The sequence below is a fragment of the Anser brachyrhynchus genome, assembly GCF_964034855.1.
Source record: "Anser brachyrhynchus genome assembly, chromosome: 4".
In the NCBI taxonomy this organism is placed as follows: domain Eukaryota; kingdom Metazoa; phylum Chordata; class Aves; order Anseriformes; family Anatidae; genus Anser; species Anser brachyrhynchus.
In genome coordinates this window covers 66,920,481-66,940,279 of record NC_137698.1, presented here as the reverse complement: position 1 = coordinate 66,940,279, position 19,799 = coordinate 66,920,481, and the positions used below count along the sequence as shown (strand labels likewise).

The 19,799-nt window shown below is 40.0% G+C and overlaps 1 protein-coding gene across 2 annotated transcripts; it reads right to left on the bottom strand.

The window, feature by feature from the left end:
* Positions 1-7,093: 7,093 nt before the first annotated feature.
* On the bottom strand, positions 7,094-19,767 carry LOC308193881 (uncharacterized protein). Of its 2 annotated transcripts, none has more exons than XM_080588978.1 (5): positions 13,295-19,767; positions 10,734-11,066; positions 9,212-9,325; positions 8,590-8,696; positions 7,094-7,569 (listed from the first exon to the last, which is right to left on the bottom strand). In XM_080588978.1, exons 1-5 carry the CDS (start codon positions 13,344-13,346, stop codon positions 7,516-7,518), a joined length of 660 nt encoding a protein of 219 aa, XP_080445104.1. In that variant the 5' UTR covers positions 13,347-19,767; the 3' UTR covers positions 7,094-7,515. The 2 variants fall into 2 exon arrangements, with proteins under 2 accessions (XP_080445104.1, XP_080445105.1); XM_080588979.1 differs by having other exon boundaries at positions 10,734-11,063.
* Positions 19,768-19,799: the final 32 nt, after the last annotated feature.

Below are 19,799 nucleotides of genomic sequence, written 5' to 3'. Positions count from 1 at the left end.
TGCCTCCAAAAGTGCAAAAACACAAAATAAACCACAGGACTTGAATTTCTACAAATGGAAAGGTCACCATAGTAGTAACATCTTCTTTTTATCTTTTTTCTTTTTAACATGGCATATTTGTATTCATGTGCATGCACACACATCAGTGCTGCTCAGACTTTTCAATTCACATTTTTTGTATTGTTTAAATATTTTCTTCTAATTTGTTTTTCATTAAAAATAGCAGCTTGGAGCACAAGGCACAAAACAGACTATTACAACTGTTTGCAAAATAGAAACAAACCACAAGAACAAAGAAGAGAACAAATAGGAGGTATTTGTAGGAGAGCAAGAAGTATTTTGACGCCTGTCCAGCTTCCCTGCGAGATAAGCCATTTCCTGTGGGTTTGGTTAAATTTTATATTATTATTTTCATGCAAATAATTGCCGTTGGTCACTTCTCTCAGGTTTCTTTCTTCAAGGAACAGCATAGACAACAGCTTGGGTGAGGTGTTACTGAGGGTTTATCCAGAATTAGGTCTTGCTTGACTTGGGCCAAAAATTTAAATTATTTATATGATACTAATGGGCAGGGTCAAGTCATTTCCAAAAACCAGCCAGATATTTAAATTTCATGGTACTTGGCCAGACAGTCAGACTTACATGAGATCTGTGTGACTTTGTGATGATTTTCTCTTTGAGAATAAATTTTATCTTATGCTTTTCTCAGCAGCGTCTGTTTTGGAAAAGTCTGAATAAATACATTTATCAGCTCTGAAGAGCCATTTGTGTCACAGTCACCGCTGGGACAGTTGAAAAGTTAAACTTCTATTAGAGCTTATCATCCCTTAACATTTATTCCAAAAGGTTCAGGAAGTTACAGGAGAACAACTTTTTGACAATTTTCACAAATGTGTTATGTATTAGAATGTAAGAAGCGCAGGGGGAAGAAAGCACAATTTGAAATGACGAATTCACTGTTTTTCATAAGTTCCATCTCAGCAGCAGTACTAAAAAGCACTTTATTTTTCTCTTGATGTGAGGGTAACATTTTACTCCAAACCAACCATTGCATATTCCACACTAAGACAAAATTATATATATATAAAAAATCTTTTCCAGTGTCCTGGATATTCTGTTGAATTTAGCCTACCAACACACTTTATTTACTGAAGAGTGGAGTTTTCCTTTGCACTGACTCTGAAAACTTGCTGTAAGTCTGGGTAATGATTTTTAAAGGTCATTTTGTTTCCACAATGCACGGCAAATTTACGTATGTCTAAATGATGCAGCTACTACGTTGTTCTGCAAAACACAAAGAGATTAAACTAAACAGGCAACAGTGATGTGTAAACAGGAAGAAGGTCTTACCAGCACATGTGATGCTCGGTGACATGATGAATCAGCTCTGTTAGTTATTTTGAGGGTTCTTCAAATAGGCGGTAGTCTTCATCATCTTATTATCATTTACTTCTCAAAATACCCTTAACATTTATTTCACAAATCCAATTATTAAAGTCACATACTATTTAAATGAAGTTTAAAGACAGGTAAAATCGTGAAGACCGAGGTCAATTAATGGGCTGTGAATTTCTGAGTTGAGAGCTGAAGTACTGCCGTCAGGCAAAGCTGAAGCACAGGAAATGTATTTTACCATTGTATATTGACTCAACTTAAACACATTTACTAGTGTACTAGATTTAGCCATACTAGACTGTAAAATCAATGAATATACTACAGTCAGTAAATTAATATTTACAGTGTAAATACTTCTGTCTAGTTTTCAGTCCATGATTGAATAATTTCCTGGATGCTCTTTACAGGATTTCTATGTTCAGGTTTAAGGATCATATTAAGGCTTCCATGACTACTTTTGTTTTCTTATTGTAATGACAGAAGGAGAGGTCACACCCTGAGGTAACTGATGTTGTCCACTCAAGCACTTCAGTCATGATTTCTACGCACCACGATTCCTCAGCCACTCTCACACAGGCAGTCCAACTGTGATTTGCCCTACCTTAATGCTTATAAAATCCTAGGTCTTGTTTTGCATTCATTTCTAAAATAGACAAATACAGGAGCATTAAGAGTTGTATGTTCCTGTGTATTCTTAATTTGTATGAGCCACCTTCCGGTAAGACACACCTGACATCTCTGTTTAAGACGTCGCAAGCTTGAAGATGCCTCGGAAGGAGAGGAGGCCTGTGCTATGGGCTGGCAGTTACTTGCAGCTCAAAGCACATTCGGTTTCAAGGGCTCACTTCAGCGTGCACAGAGCTATGCCAGGTGTGCACCGCTCAGCCTGGGTCATCGAAGCAGACACCAAAATGAACACTAGTTTCCAGCTGCTGTTGTAGCCCGTGTCCTGCTCCATTCCCATCCATCCCTTGTCTTGGGTACCGCGACCTCCACGCCCTCTGCTGTCACCTCCCTGGATTCATGCCCTGCCGGCACGTTGCTCTGCCCTCCTTCTTTCTCCTGCCCATGGGGCTGGGAGCTGCCCGGCTGTGATGGACCTCATGGGAGGAGACCGGTCCCCGCTGCCTTCCAGACCCTGCCCTAAGCCCTGTTCCCCTTGGCACCCTGTCGGGCCTACCCCTGCTGGTTAACTAAAGCTCGATAGCGAAACATCCCTGGGTTGGGAACGCTCAATGGGAGTCATTTTAACACAGGCCGTGAGGTGAACTTCCAGCACAGCACCACAGCAAAGGTGAAACAGGCCACCAAAACGCAGCACGCCGGTTCTCTGTTAAAATATTACGTGGCCTCAGAGGAGAAACAATGAGCAACAAACACACTGCTCTCGGCTATGCTGGCGCAGAGCAACACCAACCGAGGCCAGAAGGGAGGTTACGGCCCCCTGGAGACATCCTTGGCCCACCTGTGGTGCCCGTGCTTGGCCCAGGCCCAGTGCCCACCGCCCTCAGAGCTCCGCTGCCACGCTGCAGCGTGAGGGCGAGCCGACAAAGCAGCCGCCAGCCTTTCTGCCCAGAGGCTCTCAGCTCACTTTCCCCCCGCGCAGAGCTTCAATGACATGGGAGCTGCTTTTTCCATTTCCTTTCTTGCTCAATAGCAGGCCCGATGTAGTTTAGCTCTAGACTGTTTAGGTTAAGGTCAGGTCGCATTTAAAATGAAAACTTAAAAGGACCAACTGCATTTAATATCTTACAGCTGCTTATGTGAGAAAGGACAGCTACTCTGCCTGAGCAAACCCAGTCAGGCCAGGGGTATTTTTGTAGTGTCTGTCACCTTACCACCTAACCTTTTCTGCTGTGTTCATTAGAGATGTTTTCATTAGAGATCTTTTTTTCTCTTTCCAGAATTAAAGGCTATAAAGTAACAGAGCACAATACCTATTGCTTGCTTTCATGGTTTATTTTCACACAGTTTCAGAAGCCCTAACCATGGACTGCAATCCCGCTGCGGCAGGCAGCGCGCAGATAGCTCACCCCGGCTCATGGAGCCTGACATTTAGGACAAGACAAGCACACGAGCAGATAACAGAGCATGGAGCATTTCAGAGCGGATGTAGGCGGTAGACCCAATTTTTTGTTAGTATCTTGAACCCTTACCTTGCGTAACTTCTCTGTCTTCTGTCTGCACTGCAGTAACGACGCTGAACACAGGCACTGCACTTGCTGTCTCTGCCTTATCCTTTCTATAATCCTCTACCCTTGTAGATCTGATACTTTACCGAGACAAAGTTCTCAAGTAACTTCAGTAAGAGCAGCTCTAGCCACGTATGATGTTTCTGCCTGGTCTCTCTGATGGTCTCCACCCCCCCCCTCCACCCTCAGAACAACACCGCGACCCATGCGGGCCGTGGTCTCAGCTCCCACTCGGGTACCAGGTCCCCCAGCTAGGACTGATGCTCTCCATTTAACATGACTGGAGGGCTTTGCTGGGTCCTGCCACCTGGCTCTGCTCTGGCCAGAGGAACAAGGATGAGGAATTGAACTGGTGTCACTTCCCATCGGCCAAAGCCTACCAGCCCACAGCACCAGACCAACACAACCAAAGCCCTGTTATTAGAAAGTGCTGGTTTATCAGAACCGTTCTGTTATACTACACAGAAAATGAGAAGTGTTAATATATTATCATCTGCCCTATCTCATGTTCAGAGAAATTGGTTGATGTTCTTTTGATCTTCATATCTAATTTTCAGTAGTACTTTCTATGTTTCCTGTTCCCAAAAGAGCGATACAAGACGACATTAAAAAATAAAAAAATGCTTACGGCTCTCCTCACTGTAACCACCCAAAACAAGCATAATGGCAAAAATAAATTCTGCCCATATCATAGATTTACTCCGGTTTGGTTGTGCTGTTGTTTACAGAGGATGTGGCAATAGACATTGGTTTGGAGTCTGACTGAAATAAACGCAGCACACACTATTGCGTTTAAGTTTGAAGGCCTAGAATAAAAATAAGATAAGAAGCCCTTAGATCAGTGGAAACACAGACCATATGGACCCCATGATGCACACCAGTTCCTCCTCAGGTGCTTCTTGTAAGAACAGTACTTTTCCTTAAATTGGTGATGTAGTTGAGGATCACAGTCTTTAATTGAAAAGCAAACAAAACATTTTATCTCAGACAAAGTATTGATTTCAACTTTTATTTCCTAAGCAACGCTAGGAACTAGGCAAGAATTACCATTCAAAGAAGACCCTTCCTGTTTGCGTAGATCGGCTTTTCTCTATAGACGCAGCCTGGATCCAGCGGTACAGCTGCCTAACGGAGGAGTGTTTTTAAACTGAGAGTGTTCTTAACTAATGCACACAGGCTTCCTTAAGTCAATTTAAGCCTGGGCTGTAGGTGTTGTATTTTTGTGAACAGTGGCAGCTTTGCCATAGTGCTTGATGTCAGCAGTACAGAGAAATCACTTTAGATAAAACCAGGTTTCAAATGAATTTTAGTCAACCAAGTTAATGTCACTGCCGTTCTGAAAGCACCATTATCAGACACAAAAACATTAGTCATATCATCACACACACAAACACGATGATTTTGCCAGAATGTTGGTTGGGGCTCTGCCTCATCCTGCCCGCTACCAAGGGTGCCAGACATTATGCAGGCAAAAATACTGCTCCAGACTCTTCTTCTACAGATGCTACGAAGGACTACTTTGGAAAGTAAGCGTGGTTTGACTGAGACAACCAGTACCAGCTGCTCAAGAGCCAGGTAGATTAATCAAGCCTGGATCTGTGTGCAATGGAGCAGGAAGAGCAAGAGCTGAGGGCAGCAGTCTCAAGTTGAATAGAAGAGACTGAGAAGTCCAGTGCTCTAAACCAGTGCCCTGAGCGTGACAGAAACAGAGGGAGCTTCAGCTGTAGGCCTAGGAGTAAGCCCAGTACTTTGCTGAGACACTGAAAGCACAGCAGAAGACATATGAGGCTTTAGAATATGTTGTGCCAGTCTTGCTCTTAAATTAGTGTGTTTTGGCCTGTGTTTAAAGCAAGACTTTAAATCTCAAACTGGTGGATACATCACTTCACAGCAGTCTGTCCAAGAGATGATGACCACCAGAACTGGCTAAAAATAAATGCCCAGGATTCTCTTCAAGAACTCTTTTTCTTTTAAATCTAGCAAAATAACCATGAAGAAGGTAAAGTCTGCCTGACAAGTCTGCCTGGGGCAGGGTTTGTCACTTACAAGTGGTGCAGAAGCAGAGAAAGGTGATACACATGATGTACAGGTGTCAAAGTCCTTTCGACTGAGTTGGGCCACCAGCTGGAGCTCTGAAAACAGCCCGCTGGCTCACAGGTCATGATAAATTGGGCGTAATCTTCAAATGCCAGATGTTGGAAATTACCATGTTAACATACAAGCAGGAGCAGCTGTTAGAAAGGTGACACTCTGCTGGTAGGAACCACATTTAATCAACATTTTGTTTCTGGTGTTTTAATGAAAATATGATTTACGTACTAAGAGATTGCCACCAAGCCACATTTGGTAGTTTTCCTTTAAAAATTTCCCAAATATTGTACATTTCCTCGCAGTGCTTAAATATAGAAATAACCAGTCATATAATTGAGAGCTTCCTTGACCTGGTATGAAGGTCATCAACCCTTTTACCAATTTTGACTTTCTTGTGTAGGGGACAAAGTTACAGGGCTTGCAGAAATCCAGCAGAGTCATGTTTGTGAACCTCAGAAGAAAATGTCACAGGGTAGTGTTTCACCATGCAGTACAGGAAACATCTGTAGTGAGTTTCAGGACAAAAAATAATAAGATTTTAAAATGACTGAAGTTCAGAAGGAGGAAAAGAAAATCCTCTTGCTTTATTTAATTTATACATAAATTGTAGTATAAGATGCAGTATAAGAAACTGTTTCTCTCATATGGGATATGTTCACAAAGCGATTACAGAGTATTTCAGACAGCAGCACGCTCTGCAGAATGCCTCAGGGCAGGTTACAGAACATCCCAGGGACCAGGACACACACCAGGCAGGGAGCCAGAACTGAGCTACAGCACTTTGAGAGCTAGCTTTGCAAACTGTAGTCACTACAGCACAGGAAGAGCCAGAGCATGAGCTGCACAGCCCTAAAGATTTCAGATTCACATTTCCGATATCTGTTCTTTGTAGTTGGCAGTCCTTGGACAACTGCCAGTCACTTTGCTCTCACCCCCTGATCAGACCTTGGAAGCCAGGTTTTACTTACATTTTCAGTTTTGATTTAGTCCTTCAGTGATTTTATAAAGTTTTAGAGCTGGCAAAAGGGGAAAAAGTGTTAACATTCACATCTGTTCCAGACAAATCCCCTTGAGCAGGCAATAATTATACATAACTATAGTATATATTACTTCATTTAAACCAAGTATTTCTTTGTACATAGGAAACTACCTTCTCTGGAAGACTTCTCACAGCACTGTGAATGAATAGAAGCTGTACCCTTCCACAGCAACATAAAGCCTCCTGGCACACCACTTTTGCTATGATGTGGTCAGCACAGATGATCTTCTCAGAGACTGGACTTCATCCTATTTGTAGTATTGTCTGTTTGGTCAAGTGATGACCATGATGTGAAGTTTTTCATTACCTTCTGCTATGTATACATGGGCTGCCTAAAGAAAAGCTTTCTTTGGAGAAAGTTGTTCAGTCCAGAAGATTTTTCAAAGTATAATGCATCCTTTATTATTCCTGTACTCTGGATACAGGGGGGAAGAGTTGAAGACAGTCTTCTAAACTTTCATACTCTCAAAATTCAGACTCTTTAGAATAAAGTTAGTGACAAAACATTCAGAAATTCTTTCAAACCAACCTTTTTTTTTTTCTTGTATATTGTCTTTCTTGCATGTTTCTCACAGGAAACTCATGTAATCCGTTTTTCAGCAGCATATTATTATAATGTTTTCAGTTTCATAAAATCTTGAACCATATTATATTTATTACATGGTCCTTTAGTTTTGAATGTCAAAGTAGATGGCAGATCCTCGCCTCACTCTTGTTCTACACTTTGCAGCTGCCCTCGTTGTGGGATTTGCTCATCTGTTGCACTGGATACAGTAGTGATGGTGGATTTGTCATCTTTTATTTTGATTCATTGTAAAAAGAATCAAGTGATTCATAAAGTGTAGATACAGCCTTAAAAAGCAAGGAAAACTTCAGTCAAAACTTTTACCAGTAAAATCTATTTGAAAGAAACTTGTACTCAAGACACATCACAGAACCATGGAGTTATAATTTCAAATGGAAAGAGTGCCTCATTACTAACATTTAAAGGTAAAGTCTGTAAAGGTAAATTCTGCTGTAGAATTTGGATACAACTTTGGATCCTGGACCGTGCAAAAATCATCCTATTTTCATTTTCTAAGCATACGTAGAATTATGGATCTTCAAGAAATTTCTTTAGCAAAACCTGAAAAATAGTGATCTCTCTGAAATGTGCACACAGGTCTGTGCTCACAGACACGTGTCAAAAAAAAAAAAACTGACTGTAAAATAGTGAAAAGGTGGATGTTGTGAAAGCATGAAGACAAAAAGCCATCACTTCATTATGGAGGTTTACTGCTTTTGCTTTAATAACAGATGTTCAAATCACCAAGAGAGACTAGCTGGCTGAATATTAAAGAGGAAGCATGGCTAACTCATCCAGACCATGCTTCCACTCATTTTTGCACAGTCAGAGGCCCTCAGAAAGAGTGGGTTTTGTGTGCTTCCATGGGACTGGAAGTTTGCATTAAAGCTACAGCAAACTTTAGATTTAAGCTGGAACCTGCAAAATTTAGCAGTGGAAAAAATCATCAGCTGCTCCAAGAATTTCCTCAAGGGACAGATTCCCTTGCAGCTGGCAGAACCACTGGGGAAACATTCCCTGAGCATCTCAACTCAAGAAATATGGGATGAATCTCCTGAGAGAGACACACACAAGTGACATTATTGCCATTTTTGACTTCTACATTTCTTCCGCACTGTCTTTATGTTGTTGATGTTGTCCACTTTTTGCTGCCTTCATTTCCAGACTCAAGAGAGTCATTAAATATAAACATAAAAACATAATCCAATACTTTCCTAGTACGTAACATCTTTTTCCTTATTTCAGAGCGTTGGCACTTACAATAATATATTTTAAACCAAGAGAAAGTCTTTTCATAAACCACTTACCCATTCAGCTTCTTCACTGGTGGATTCATTTCTCCCATAAAGTTCTGCTGCCTCAAGGGTCTGCTCGTCCTGACGCCGTCCTTCTGGCACAGGAAGTGGGGCAGAACCTTAGCAAAAGGTAAGTTATGGTCACTTCTCGCTTATTGTCCATTTCCAGATTCACACTGGTAAGTTTACCGGAGTAAATGTAAAGAGATGTATAGAGCACTGAAATGAAGAGTGAAGAGCTCGTGTATGACTAGTCAATGACAGGTGCTAGAGCAGTATTCAGCTTGCAGATGAAATCAGCTACCTCCAGGTTTCTCAGCACGCCTTATGTGATGGAGATCTGGTTATTCTGGAGGTTGCATTCTAACTAATCACTCTTTCTGGAAAGAGAAATAACAGAGGCAAGAGGCCGCAGGAATGCTCACTTGAACAGTGAACATTCAGTGAGCAGTGCCTTCTGATCCCTCCTCTCAAGTTGCTCAGCTTGAGGCACCCCCGTTGGAGTACAAGAGTAGGTGAGCAAAAGTCATACTTTGAAATCCCTCTCAGTGACGCCTCAAGTGCACCTGTTCAGCCACCTCAAAATAAGCATTCGGCTTAGAAACAGTGTGTTAATGGAAATATTGCCACTCACCAGAAAATTTTGAGTTCCGTTTCTTTTTGTAGCAGCAATACAAGCTTCCCACTGCCACTAAGAAAGGAATGATGGCCCAAACCGCCAAAACTTTCTTCTCCGATGACTGAGCTTCTGCAGTTACATTTTTAAGGTAAAGTTATACACAACTCAAAAACACAATTGAAGAACAACATCACAACAAAATAAAACAAAAGAACTGAAAGAACTTCGGAAGTTAATTAGTCTATCCTCCCTACCCATGTGCAAGGTCATCCATACTTCTTCATTCCTGATGGATGCCTACATGATGATCATTAACATCAATCCCACCTATAGCTCACTATTCCTACAGTAACAAAAGCTGTTCTCCCCTCACCAAGTGAATCTGAATCTTTTCTGCTGTGCTCTAAAGCTACTAATACTTGACCAAGTGATAGATCATATCATTTAATTCCTTTAAGGAAAACACTTTCATTCACTCTTTTTTTTTTCTTTTTTTCTTTTTTTTTTTCCCATTCATTGGTATTTTCTAAATTTTTGGTCATTTTTCTGCCTCCATTTGGACTACCAGTTGGTCAGAAGTGTAAAGTAGTGTCCAAAACTGGGCTGTGCTGGATGAGCAGAAAGTTTAATTCCCATGACTCAAGCAGTTAATATCAGATATGTGATAACGTTAAAGGTCTGGTCAGAACTAGTCACCTAGTCTTTCTCTATAATTGAGAGGTAGAAAAAGAAAGATCAGCATTTTCAGGAAGTGATGTATAGTATTTTGAGACAGCTGTGTAACAGAAGTGAGGTAAATTGATTTCTAGGTATGACACACTCTCTGATATTAGGTAAAGCATATCTCATCCTCACTGCCTATGAGTTTAATTGTGAATGAATACTCATTGTATTAATGGTTTTCAATGCTTAATTCAGAACTGGGACCTTAAATTGTTCCCCTCTATTAATGTCACATACTAACCTTTAAAGACAACAACCGCAAGAAAAGAATTTGTCATAACTTAATGGACAAAAATTCTCATAGACATTATACATCTCCCACATTGATTTGACTCCTCCCCATTTTTTATTATTAAGAACATGTTAAAAAAATAAAAAAGATAAAATGCATATTACTGAACAGAGTGACCACGTGATTATTTCAGCAGCTCCCCACCACAAAACAGATAAATTCATCGTCTCCCATCTTCATTGTCTCAACTTACTGTATCCCTCTAAAAAAGGGATTGTGTTTGGGTCTTTTATGAAGTACACTGCTGATACACAGGCTTTGTGGATCCTAACAGTACTAATTCTTCTTAGAAAAACCCTTAGAGAATAAAACAAATGCCTTACACTGGGGATGTTAAGGCAGAGACCGTAAGTTGATTGTCATAAGGAGTCAGTCAAGTCCTCCCTCCCTCTGTTCATAACACTCATTTTGAGATGTTTGGTGTTGAAAGAAGTATGTGGGAGAAGGAGGAAATGTGTAGCAGTTCAGACTGAAGACTACGATGACAATCTAAGAGGCATGCACATGCTCTTGCTAGCTTACCTTTCTCTTCAACGATCAGTGTTGTTCCACTTCCGCAGAGTTTTTTACAGAAAGGTATTTCAATAATTATCTCACAGTAGTAAAATCCAGTGTCATTTACATTGACAGCTTTTATCACTAGCACATCCTTGTTGCCATGGGTGACGTTGGGTAAATAGAAAAGGCTTGATGATATTGTTTTAGTGATATTCTCCTTAGTAACAAGATACCAGCTTATTCTATACCTTGCAATTGATTTTTCCCAAATACAGGCAATTTCAGCGGAGTCTCCAATTGATAGATGTATTTTTGTTGGTGTTTGGATGACTGTTAAATTATTGGGACCTGTAGCTACTGGGAGAAATACACATACATGTAAAATGAAAGAAGCAAGAAGATGACAACACCTATAATATCTACAATCATAGTATTTAAAATAATGTTAATACTATAAAATAATTATAACATTAATTTTTAAAGATTAGTTACTACACACTTCTGTCTTGAATACTGGCAATTACATTACAGCTGAAGGAAACTTTTATCTGTGCATTAAATCCCTCCATCATTGTTTGCATGAAACACAAAGTTTTTCTTTGTATTTGCTGATATAATTTTTTTTTCTTTTAAATAAAAAGCTTTTGTAAGAGTTGAGTTTGAAACTCATTAAACACTCTACTTTTGCCTGCCAGATAAAGAATGACCAGAAGGAATCATTCAGAATGATTCATCAATAATGAAATACTCCTCAAAGTGAAAGAAAAACCCACTACAATTTTTTTGTCACTGTGTAGGAGTTCTTGTCCTGCCCTGCTTCTAATTAGTGACAAGAATTACAGCATTTTTGTTTTTTGTTCTGTACTTTTGTTTAAACGTCTTTCATTTTAAGTTGCTGCTGCAGAAGTGGTTTAGTATTCCACTCAGACCACAGTAATTTCATCAGGTCTGTGGCAAAACTTTTAGCTAAGTGTGACTCGGACAGTATCAGAGGAAAGCAAACCTTTCTTGCTTTGAATCTCTTCATTACTTGCCGCCAAGATTCAAGATTATCTACATGAAGTAATGTGCAACGATGTTCAAAATGTTCTTCTGATGTGAGATTACTCTGTGGTTATCAGATAACCTTCCCCCCCCCCCCTCAATTCTAATGACATTGATGCTCATCACAAATATGCCAGTCCTATAAAAATCTATTCTCAGACTGCTGAGACCATTAATTTCTATGATTCTATGATACTTATGCTGCGTGAAGAATTGTTTTTCTTCTAGCATGTGAACTGTTGAAGTAAGGAGCTACTCACAGTGAGCATAACCTGCACGATTTTCATCCAGTTTTTATCCTGTAACTCAGATTCACTTTACAACAATATATAAGGAATGCAATGATTTAGCCCTTATCTGGTCCTAAAATGGGAAGTCTTATCAGAATTACACAAATTATGTTTTTCCTTTGCTCTTAGAAGAAGGCAAATATTCATCATACCTAATGAATTTCAGCACCTCTATTTTTTTTTCCACTGTGCAGTGCTCAACAACAGCTCCATTTCAACCACCCCAATGCCCCCAGCTGCACTATGAAGAACCCTGACCCCCCTCTCACAGAGATCTCTTAAAAAACTCTTGTTGGATATAGATGGGAAAAAAAAAAAACAGGAGCAGAGGCTTACAAAAGCAGTTTGAATTTCTATCATGAGCTATGAGTACTTCATGCTAAAAGCCAACCTTTTTTCACTCGCCATGTAGGCTCCTTCCAAATAAGAAGGCAGTATATTTATTGTTGTCAGTGTGTGCATAACAGCACTACTTCACGTAAGATGTAGACTAAAACAGTCTGCCTAAATTAAAAGCAAAGAACAGCATGGACAGTATAGGGGTAATAAACAGCAGAAAAATAAGGGAAAGAATTGTAGTGTATAAACAACAACTTAGAAGCTGTTCAAAGAACTGATCATTAATTTCAGTTCTTCTGCTCACTTGTTTTGTCATTTAAAACACAGTAGTCTTACAGGCTTTGTTATATTGGTCTTGTTGCTTTATTGTCTTTCTAAAAACCTCACCACTAAAAACGTCTTTTTGCTGTTGCTTCGCCTCTTATTTTCTCCCTTTCTTTCCCTCTTATTTTTTTTAAGGTTATACTACAAGCATTCGGTATTATCCAATGCAATCTGTATTGAAGAAAAATGAAACCTGACCTGCTTCATATTTTGGTACCTGCATGATCTAGAAGAAAGCCTCAGCATTTTAAAATTCTACAATTGGTGTTTGCTACAATAACTATTCAAGTGCAAAGGTCTAACAAAAACAGCGCTTGCATTAACCTAGCATCATTCTGGGTGTTTAAGATTTGTTCCTCTACATTTTTTCCACAACAATCTCTTGGTAAAAATGCTTTTTGATTACCCACATACTTTGATCTCTACATTATGATAATATACATTACATTCTCCTTGCCTCATACAGACACACAAGTCTATCTGAGGTTGATATACTTTGAGAACATTTTTCTTCTCCTTTCTCTAAATCCAGCTCAAGTATTACAAGTGATTAACTATAAAGAAAGGAAAGCAATAAACAGCACTTACCTAAGGAGCCAAAACACATTGTCAAAAGAAGTTTCAGTGAAATTATGATCATCACGCAGGATTATTAGTACTTGCATCAGGTTGTCTTTGTCGAAGATCAGCAAAACAACAAATGAAAGCGTGTCAGATTCGTAACCCAGCTTCCTCTTCCCTCCTGTGGTGACGACAGAGACCTACACACAACCCAGTTTTTCCCTACACTCTTTCTTGAGAATGCAGTCATAGGTGCCTCTGCTTCACAGCCCAGTTTTCCCATCTGAAATCAGAACATTTCTTCTATAAGACCCCTTCATACCATAGCTAGTTACCTTTCCTCACCGGCAGGTGAGCCTCTTTTTTTGTATGACATGAAGAGCTGATTTTCAATCCTTGAGCAATTCCATTCCAAAGTTTAGCATGGCACTTCTGCAATCCTTCATTTTATGAAGCTTAGGCTTCTTCAGGTACTCTGTTTCCATGCTTGTCAGTAGCCTCTTCCATCCAAACGGAGTAATTTTATCCAAAGCCAAAGAGACAATGATTATACATACGTTACATTGATACCAAGTATTACTCCTGTCTTTCATTATTACACGTTTCATTGACATCTTGCTGAAATCTTGCCTATTTTTTCCTCCTGTTGCCTTTACAGCAGCATAGCCCCATTGCGGGGAGCACTGGAGAAAGGCTGACTTCAGATACCACGCTTGCAACAGGCCCAGCACCACGCACCACCAGCAGGAGACGATGCAGGACTCTACTCTGTGCATGCCACGTGCCCTACTATTAGCACCGCACTGCAGCTGCCTTAATGCATTGTCAGTGTCGTGTATATTACCTAAGGTCTGGCTGGGGAAGATTGTGAGCATGGGTTATATAAAATAAGCTACAGTTATGTCATTAAGTTAACGACCATGTTGATGAAACTCATCTCCCTCCAATTATTAAAAATAAAATAAAATCTTTAAATACAGACAACTGTGTGGTGCTTAATGTTTTCCAGCACTGATTTTTGGCTCCAATTCAGAATCGCTTATACTGTCTGGCTAGAAATGGGGAAGACTAAACATACCCAGTCTTATTCCCTTGACAGAAGATGTTTCAAATGCAAAAATAGCAGGCCACACAAAATTGTTCCACAAACATGTTCAGTTGTATTACATCAAAATTGCAGTAACAGAAGTTTTAAAAACAGATAAAATAGAACATGAATTGGTTAAATTAAGGACTTGACACAAACCTGTCTTATCCACAAAAAGTTCTAGTGCTAACATCTGGCTTTAGCAGCACCAGGCACGTGTCCAGAACAGCAGAACTGCAATTTGTAATGAAGACACAGCCGCATTTAAAGCCTGAAGCACTGTTCTCGTTTGTCAGCAACAAAACATGATGCATCAGTCTGCCTGCTTCTCGGCATCTGCCTTACTGAAGTAGTTTCCAGTGTCATTTACATTGCCAGGTTAAACACAAAACCACCCTCAAGATAACAGCAAAGATAAACATGTCACAAAGACAGTGAATTTTAGGACTTTGCTGTAGGCTATCCCCATCTGATGCTATCCAGCTGGCTACACTAGTGAGGACAAAATAAATATCTTTAAATTGAAGTGATTTAAAGGATATATTAAATAAATTGCACTTAAAGATATTATTTAATTCCATTACCTGTATTAGTATTGACATTCACATTATCTTTAGCATAGACTAAGTCAAGTACGCTTGTAAACCCACAGGAGAAGTTAGTTTTATTGTATATAAATATGTACATTTGTATATAAATATGTACATTTGTGCAATTAGTGTTGAGGTATAGAGCTCGGCAGCTCTAGCAGGCAGAATACTTTGTCTAGAGACCAGGTGAAACTTTCCCAACAGCACTGGTAGCAGTTTATATTTACTCTGAAAGATGCTCTGGTTCTAATCTAAAGCATCTACTGTCAGAGATGAAACGAACTAGCACACAGAAAAAGGGGTTGGGAAACAAGTTTATATTTAGCCCAGGTTAGTTCATTGTACCCGTTTACAACACAACTGCACAAACTCTCATCGTGGTACTACTGAGGGGGTAGAAAAATACGGTGAGAAAATTTCTTAAGCCAGCTGGGCTGCCAGGGAAGTGCATCACACAAAATGGTTGTGTGGGTCAGGAAGATATCTACTATAGAAAGATTATTTTCAGCTTGCGTTCTTCATCTGAAACTTGCTAAGCCTTTGAAAATGCACCCACACATTTGGACTCTGTAAATGTGTAACTTCCTGGTGTGCTGGGAATGATTGCTCCGCACAGAGGCACTGCATTCTCAGGGAGGCAGGGACAGTTACAGCCAGTCTCTTCCGCATGCTTTGTGCAAATCCGTCTCCCAAAAATTTTAACCCACGGTGTTCAGAGAACACCAGTGTAAGCATACTGAAAAGACGCTTAAACCATCTAAATCTAAGGAGGATCTAAGCCCCCTCTCCCTTCCTTACACATCAGATTTGTTAGAAATCTTGCAACGAGTATTGATGCCAGCAGCACTTTCAGGTATCGCTGGGAAACTTTATTAAACTGCAGCAGCTTCGAAGAGATTATGTGTGAAACTCAAGGTGGTCAAATGAGTCTATAATCCTGCTGCAGTAGAAAAAGAAGATGGAGCAAAGCCCATTCACATTCATTTGTTACGAAAACTTAAACTGAAATTTTGATACTTGAAACAAAGCTATGAGGTACTAAGTTAAACACACTTCATTAGAAATGTTTAAAAAAAAATATTCAAATTCACATTTGCCCTTTCAGCCTCTTCTTCAAATCATAATGCTTTTGAAAGTTGCAGATGTGCCAAAAGAAAGTTCTGAAAATGGTAAAGTGTCTTTTGTTGCTCCTAACTCGTGATTCCTCCCCTCCTCTAACTCAAGTACACCACGCAAAGCACTTGGGCTTTTTATTCAGTACCCAACTTCAGCAAAACAGACCTCATAACTTCTCATTTCAGTCAGCAGAGCTTTATATGATACATCCACAATATTAATTTTGTCCAGCTATGACCCAAACAACAACAACAAAAAAATCAAACTTAATTTGATATCATCTCCAGGACTTTTCTTAAAGCATTTATTAGCATAGAAATAAAACCCACCCAGTCTGTTTTCCAACAAAGACTAATAAATTACAGCTGAGTAGAAAAACGGCTCCACAGCACACACAGACCAACAAAACAAGTAGGCCAATTGTGCACACTACAATTAATTTTCAAATAAATTTAAGAGTGAAAGTCATTCTTTTGCCTGACCTAGTGATTAGAGAAGTGATCTGCAATAATTTCCGTTAAAAGACTGTAACTCTTACATAACAAAAAAATTGGTCAGGGTAGTGGTATCAATACATTCATCAAGAGTACCTTCTCAAGCAAGGTAAATGCTATCTTGAAAGAGGAACCATTTCATTTAGCTTTAAGTTTGCATCTGGCTTAATGTAAAGTAAGGTCTGTAAATGGACTTCTCCTAGGAAATAAAAAACTAACAAAGAGGCATTTCTCTTGTGAGCCTGCGTAACCGGTGTGTACTTTAGTGGATGCAACTACAATTATTTGAGATAGAACAGGGCAATGGGAAGACAAGTGCAATGTAAAAAACCTGACCATGTGCTGGCAAACAGGCAAAACCTGATATCTTTGACGTTTGGAAGTGGTTTTCTTCTACTTGTATCTGACAATTGTGTTTCTGCTGCCAGAGCCATATCGGATACTGAGCAATGCCTAAGCCTGGAGACATGAAAAGGCAGCCTCGTGCACTGGGAGAGGGGCTACAACAGGGTTTACTGAGAGCCACCCTTTACTCCCAAAGTAGAACTCCAGAACTCAGAAGCACATTCAGGCTCCTACCCCTCAAAACTGCACCAAATGATGGAACAGATACAATTCGGCTTCCCAGGCCGAATAAGCCGGTCTCCCACAAGATCCAGAACAGAAGCATCTTGCAGGCTCCGCAGCCAGGAGCTGCGACCAAGACAACGTGTTTTCAGAAGATTCTAGACTTCAGACTTCTTGTATGAGTTTTGTTCTTCATGTGTTCTCCTTTCTCAACACCCAAGTGCCTTGCTATGCCCTCCGAACTCTTCCATGCTGTGACTGCTACTTCCCTAACTCAACCAGAATTAAAACAAAGATTACTTACCACAGCACAAATGTGCTGCACGCATGCGCTTTTTCCTCTGCTTGTAATATTATATTCACCCTCTTTTCCTTTGTGCATCCTTCCTGATCTATGGTTTGAAGCAGTAGGTGAGCACTGAATGCCTTGATTTCTATTAAGTTTTGACGTAGCACTGCAATATCTCCCCTCGCTGTCTTGATGCATGTGAGGAAAGAACAAGGATGATTAGTTGGATCATTTGGTTGATGGTCCCTCTACAGAGATTTGAATGCCTGCAGGCTTCCATTTGCTTGGGCTGAGATTTCTTAGGAAAAAGAACTTATCAAATATGCAGTACCATCTTCTAGAGGAATGCCATGCTTTTAACAGACCACCTTCTAGGATGTCTCTGGTGGAATATAAGATTCTACTCTGGCAAATTATTCCCTGATGGCCAATTGCACTTAAATAACTCCAGATAAAATATTCCATGTTGTCCCATGCCTGCCTCCTCCCCCCCATTAAATCAGAAAGTCGGTACAAATTGAAGTTAAGAAACAAACAAACAAAACTGATAAATTAGCTGGTGATGAGGTATTCCTGTTTAAAGTTTTTGCGGTATTCCTGTTTAGAGTCTTTTGCAGGATTTGTTCTAACAGAGCCTCCTAGAAATATAACAACCTGGGAAAGCAGTGCCCAGAGCGAGCAGTTGTAGCATCCTGTACGTCTTGCAGAGCAGGTACTTCTTGGGCAGGATTTGCCTTGCCCATGGATGATACAGCTCAATTTTTATAATCTACCAGCATGGCTTGTTGTTACCAGCACGTGCATTAGTCAACACCATTCCAGCCACAAAAACATGAAGTGAAATCATACCACTGTGTGACCTACGCAGTATACCCACTGTAATACACGGTAACTGAACGTAGGGATTGAGAAAAGATTACCAAGAGAAGTGACTCAGCCAAACGTATTTCATTTTCCAGATACATACACAAAACAAAATGAAAATAGCTGCCATCATGCTTTACTGCATCCTAGTTACTGTGTAATCTGCCCTAGGGGCTTAATGTTGCAGAAAAATGCCTTTTCCTGCAGCAGGGCAGGTTAGATTGGTGTATCACTAAATATTTATAGCCAGGTGTGAAAAATAACCAATAGGAAATATGACAAGGCCTTTCTTCACCCAGTAACTGAAAAGTGGCAGTTCTTGTGGTGATTTTAATGAGATGCCATCAGTTAGTATAAACAGGCTGTCTCTGTGGAAAAGCTGACCACCAGTGCAGCTCTTCCAGCAGAGCTATTTCACAACAGCTGTACTTTACAGTCTCCTTTGTTCTTGAACAGTGTCTCCACATGGAGGAAATTACTGCTGAACAGCTGGATTACATCAGAACAATTACCAGAGCAAAACGTCATTTTTACATGATTCTAGATCTGGAATTATTAATTGACTAAAAGGCACCTATTTTTTCCCTTTATATCCTCTATATTTTCTCTTCGAGTTTCATGTCTGCTGGTCAGAAATAGTTTTGTTCAGCATTGTATGTACCAAGCCTCCTGTAGTGGTAGTGATGAATTAAAATGACCAACTTGATTCTCATCTCAGCCATGTGTATTTTCATGGTGAACTAGTAAAATATGTGGAGATGTCCAATGCCATATGAACAGAATCAGACTCTACAGCTTCACATTGTTTAGAGCTAGGAAGAAAAATGCAACTTTTCTTTTGAACCCCAAACCATAGCAGCTATTAGGAAAGCCAGCCACTGTCTGTGTTTCCTTTAGCTGCTGCTCAGTCAGACCTGCTCAGAATTTACAGGTCCTGCCAGTTTCTCTCTAAACACAGCCCTTCATAACTAACTAGAACTTGAAGCTAATGTAACATTTCCTGTTACTACTGTGCATGTTCTTTGATCCTGACAAGTATGAAAGTTCACAGTGCTGTAAAAACAGTGTTCTTGCTCCAGGGTACGTGATGAATTAGTTAGGAGCCATGTGGCAATACATCTTCTGTCCCCAGACCAGCTCCAGTTTACCCAGAACGCAAGACTGATGGGAGAGCATGAAGCAAACCTAGTCAGTTTTAATGACCTTAGTGCAGAGGAATACCAACACGCCATTCAACTTCAGTTTACAAGGAAGTAGAAGCTTTGTAGTTTTTGCCTGAAAGACAAAGTAGCTCAAAAATATGACAGGCATATAGAACAGACTGACATTCGGCAAATGTCTGCTCTGTGACTTGGAAGTCATCTCCTCTAACAATAAAAACCCTGAGAAAAGACTCTTGAAATTACCACAATAAGAAAGAAAACTCCAGACTAGTAAACTAATACAATTTTGACAGTACTCCACAATGAAACATGATAGAAGCAACCACTTTTAAACTGCCCACAGCAAATATGAAAGTGTTCAA

Excerpts from the sequence above, each read along its gene's own strand:
- LOC308193881 (XM_080588978.1), bottom strand. The coding sequence starts at position 13,346 with ATGATCATAATTTCACTGAAACTTCTTTTGACAATGTGTTTTGGCTCC. Across the intron at positions 11,067-13,294 it reads AATGTGTTTTGGCTCCTTAG|TAGCTACAGGTCCCAATAAT; the intron begins GTAAGTGCTGTT and ends TATTTCTCCCAG. Across the intron at positions 9,326-10,733 it reads ACTGATCGTTGAAGAGAAAG|AAGCTCAGTCATCGGAGAAG; the intron begins GTAAGCTAGCAA and ends ATGTAACTGCAG.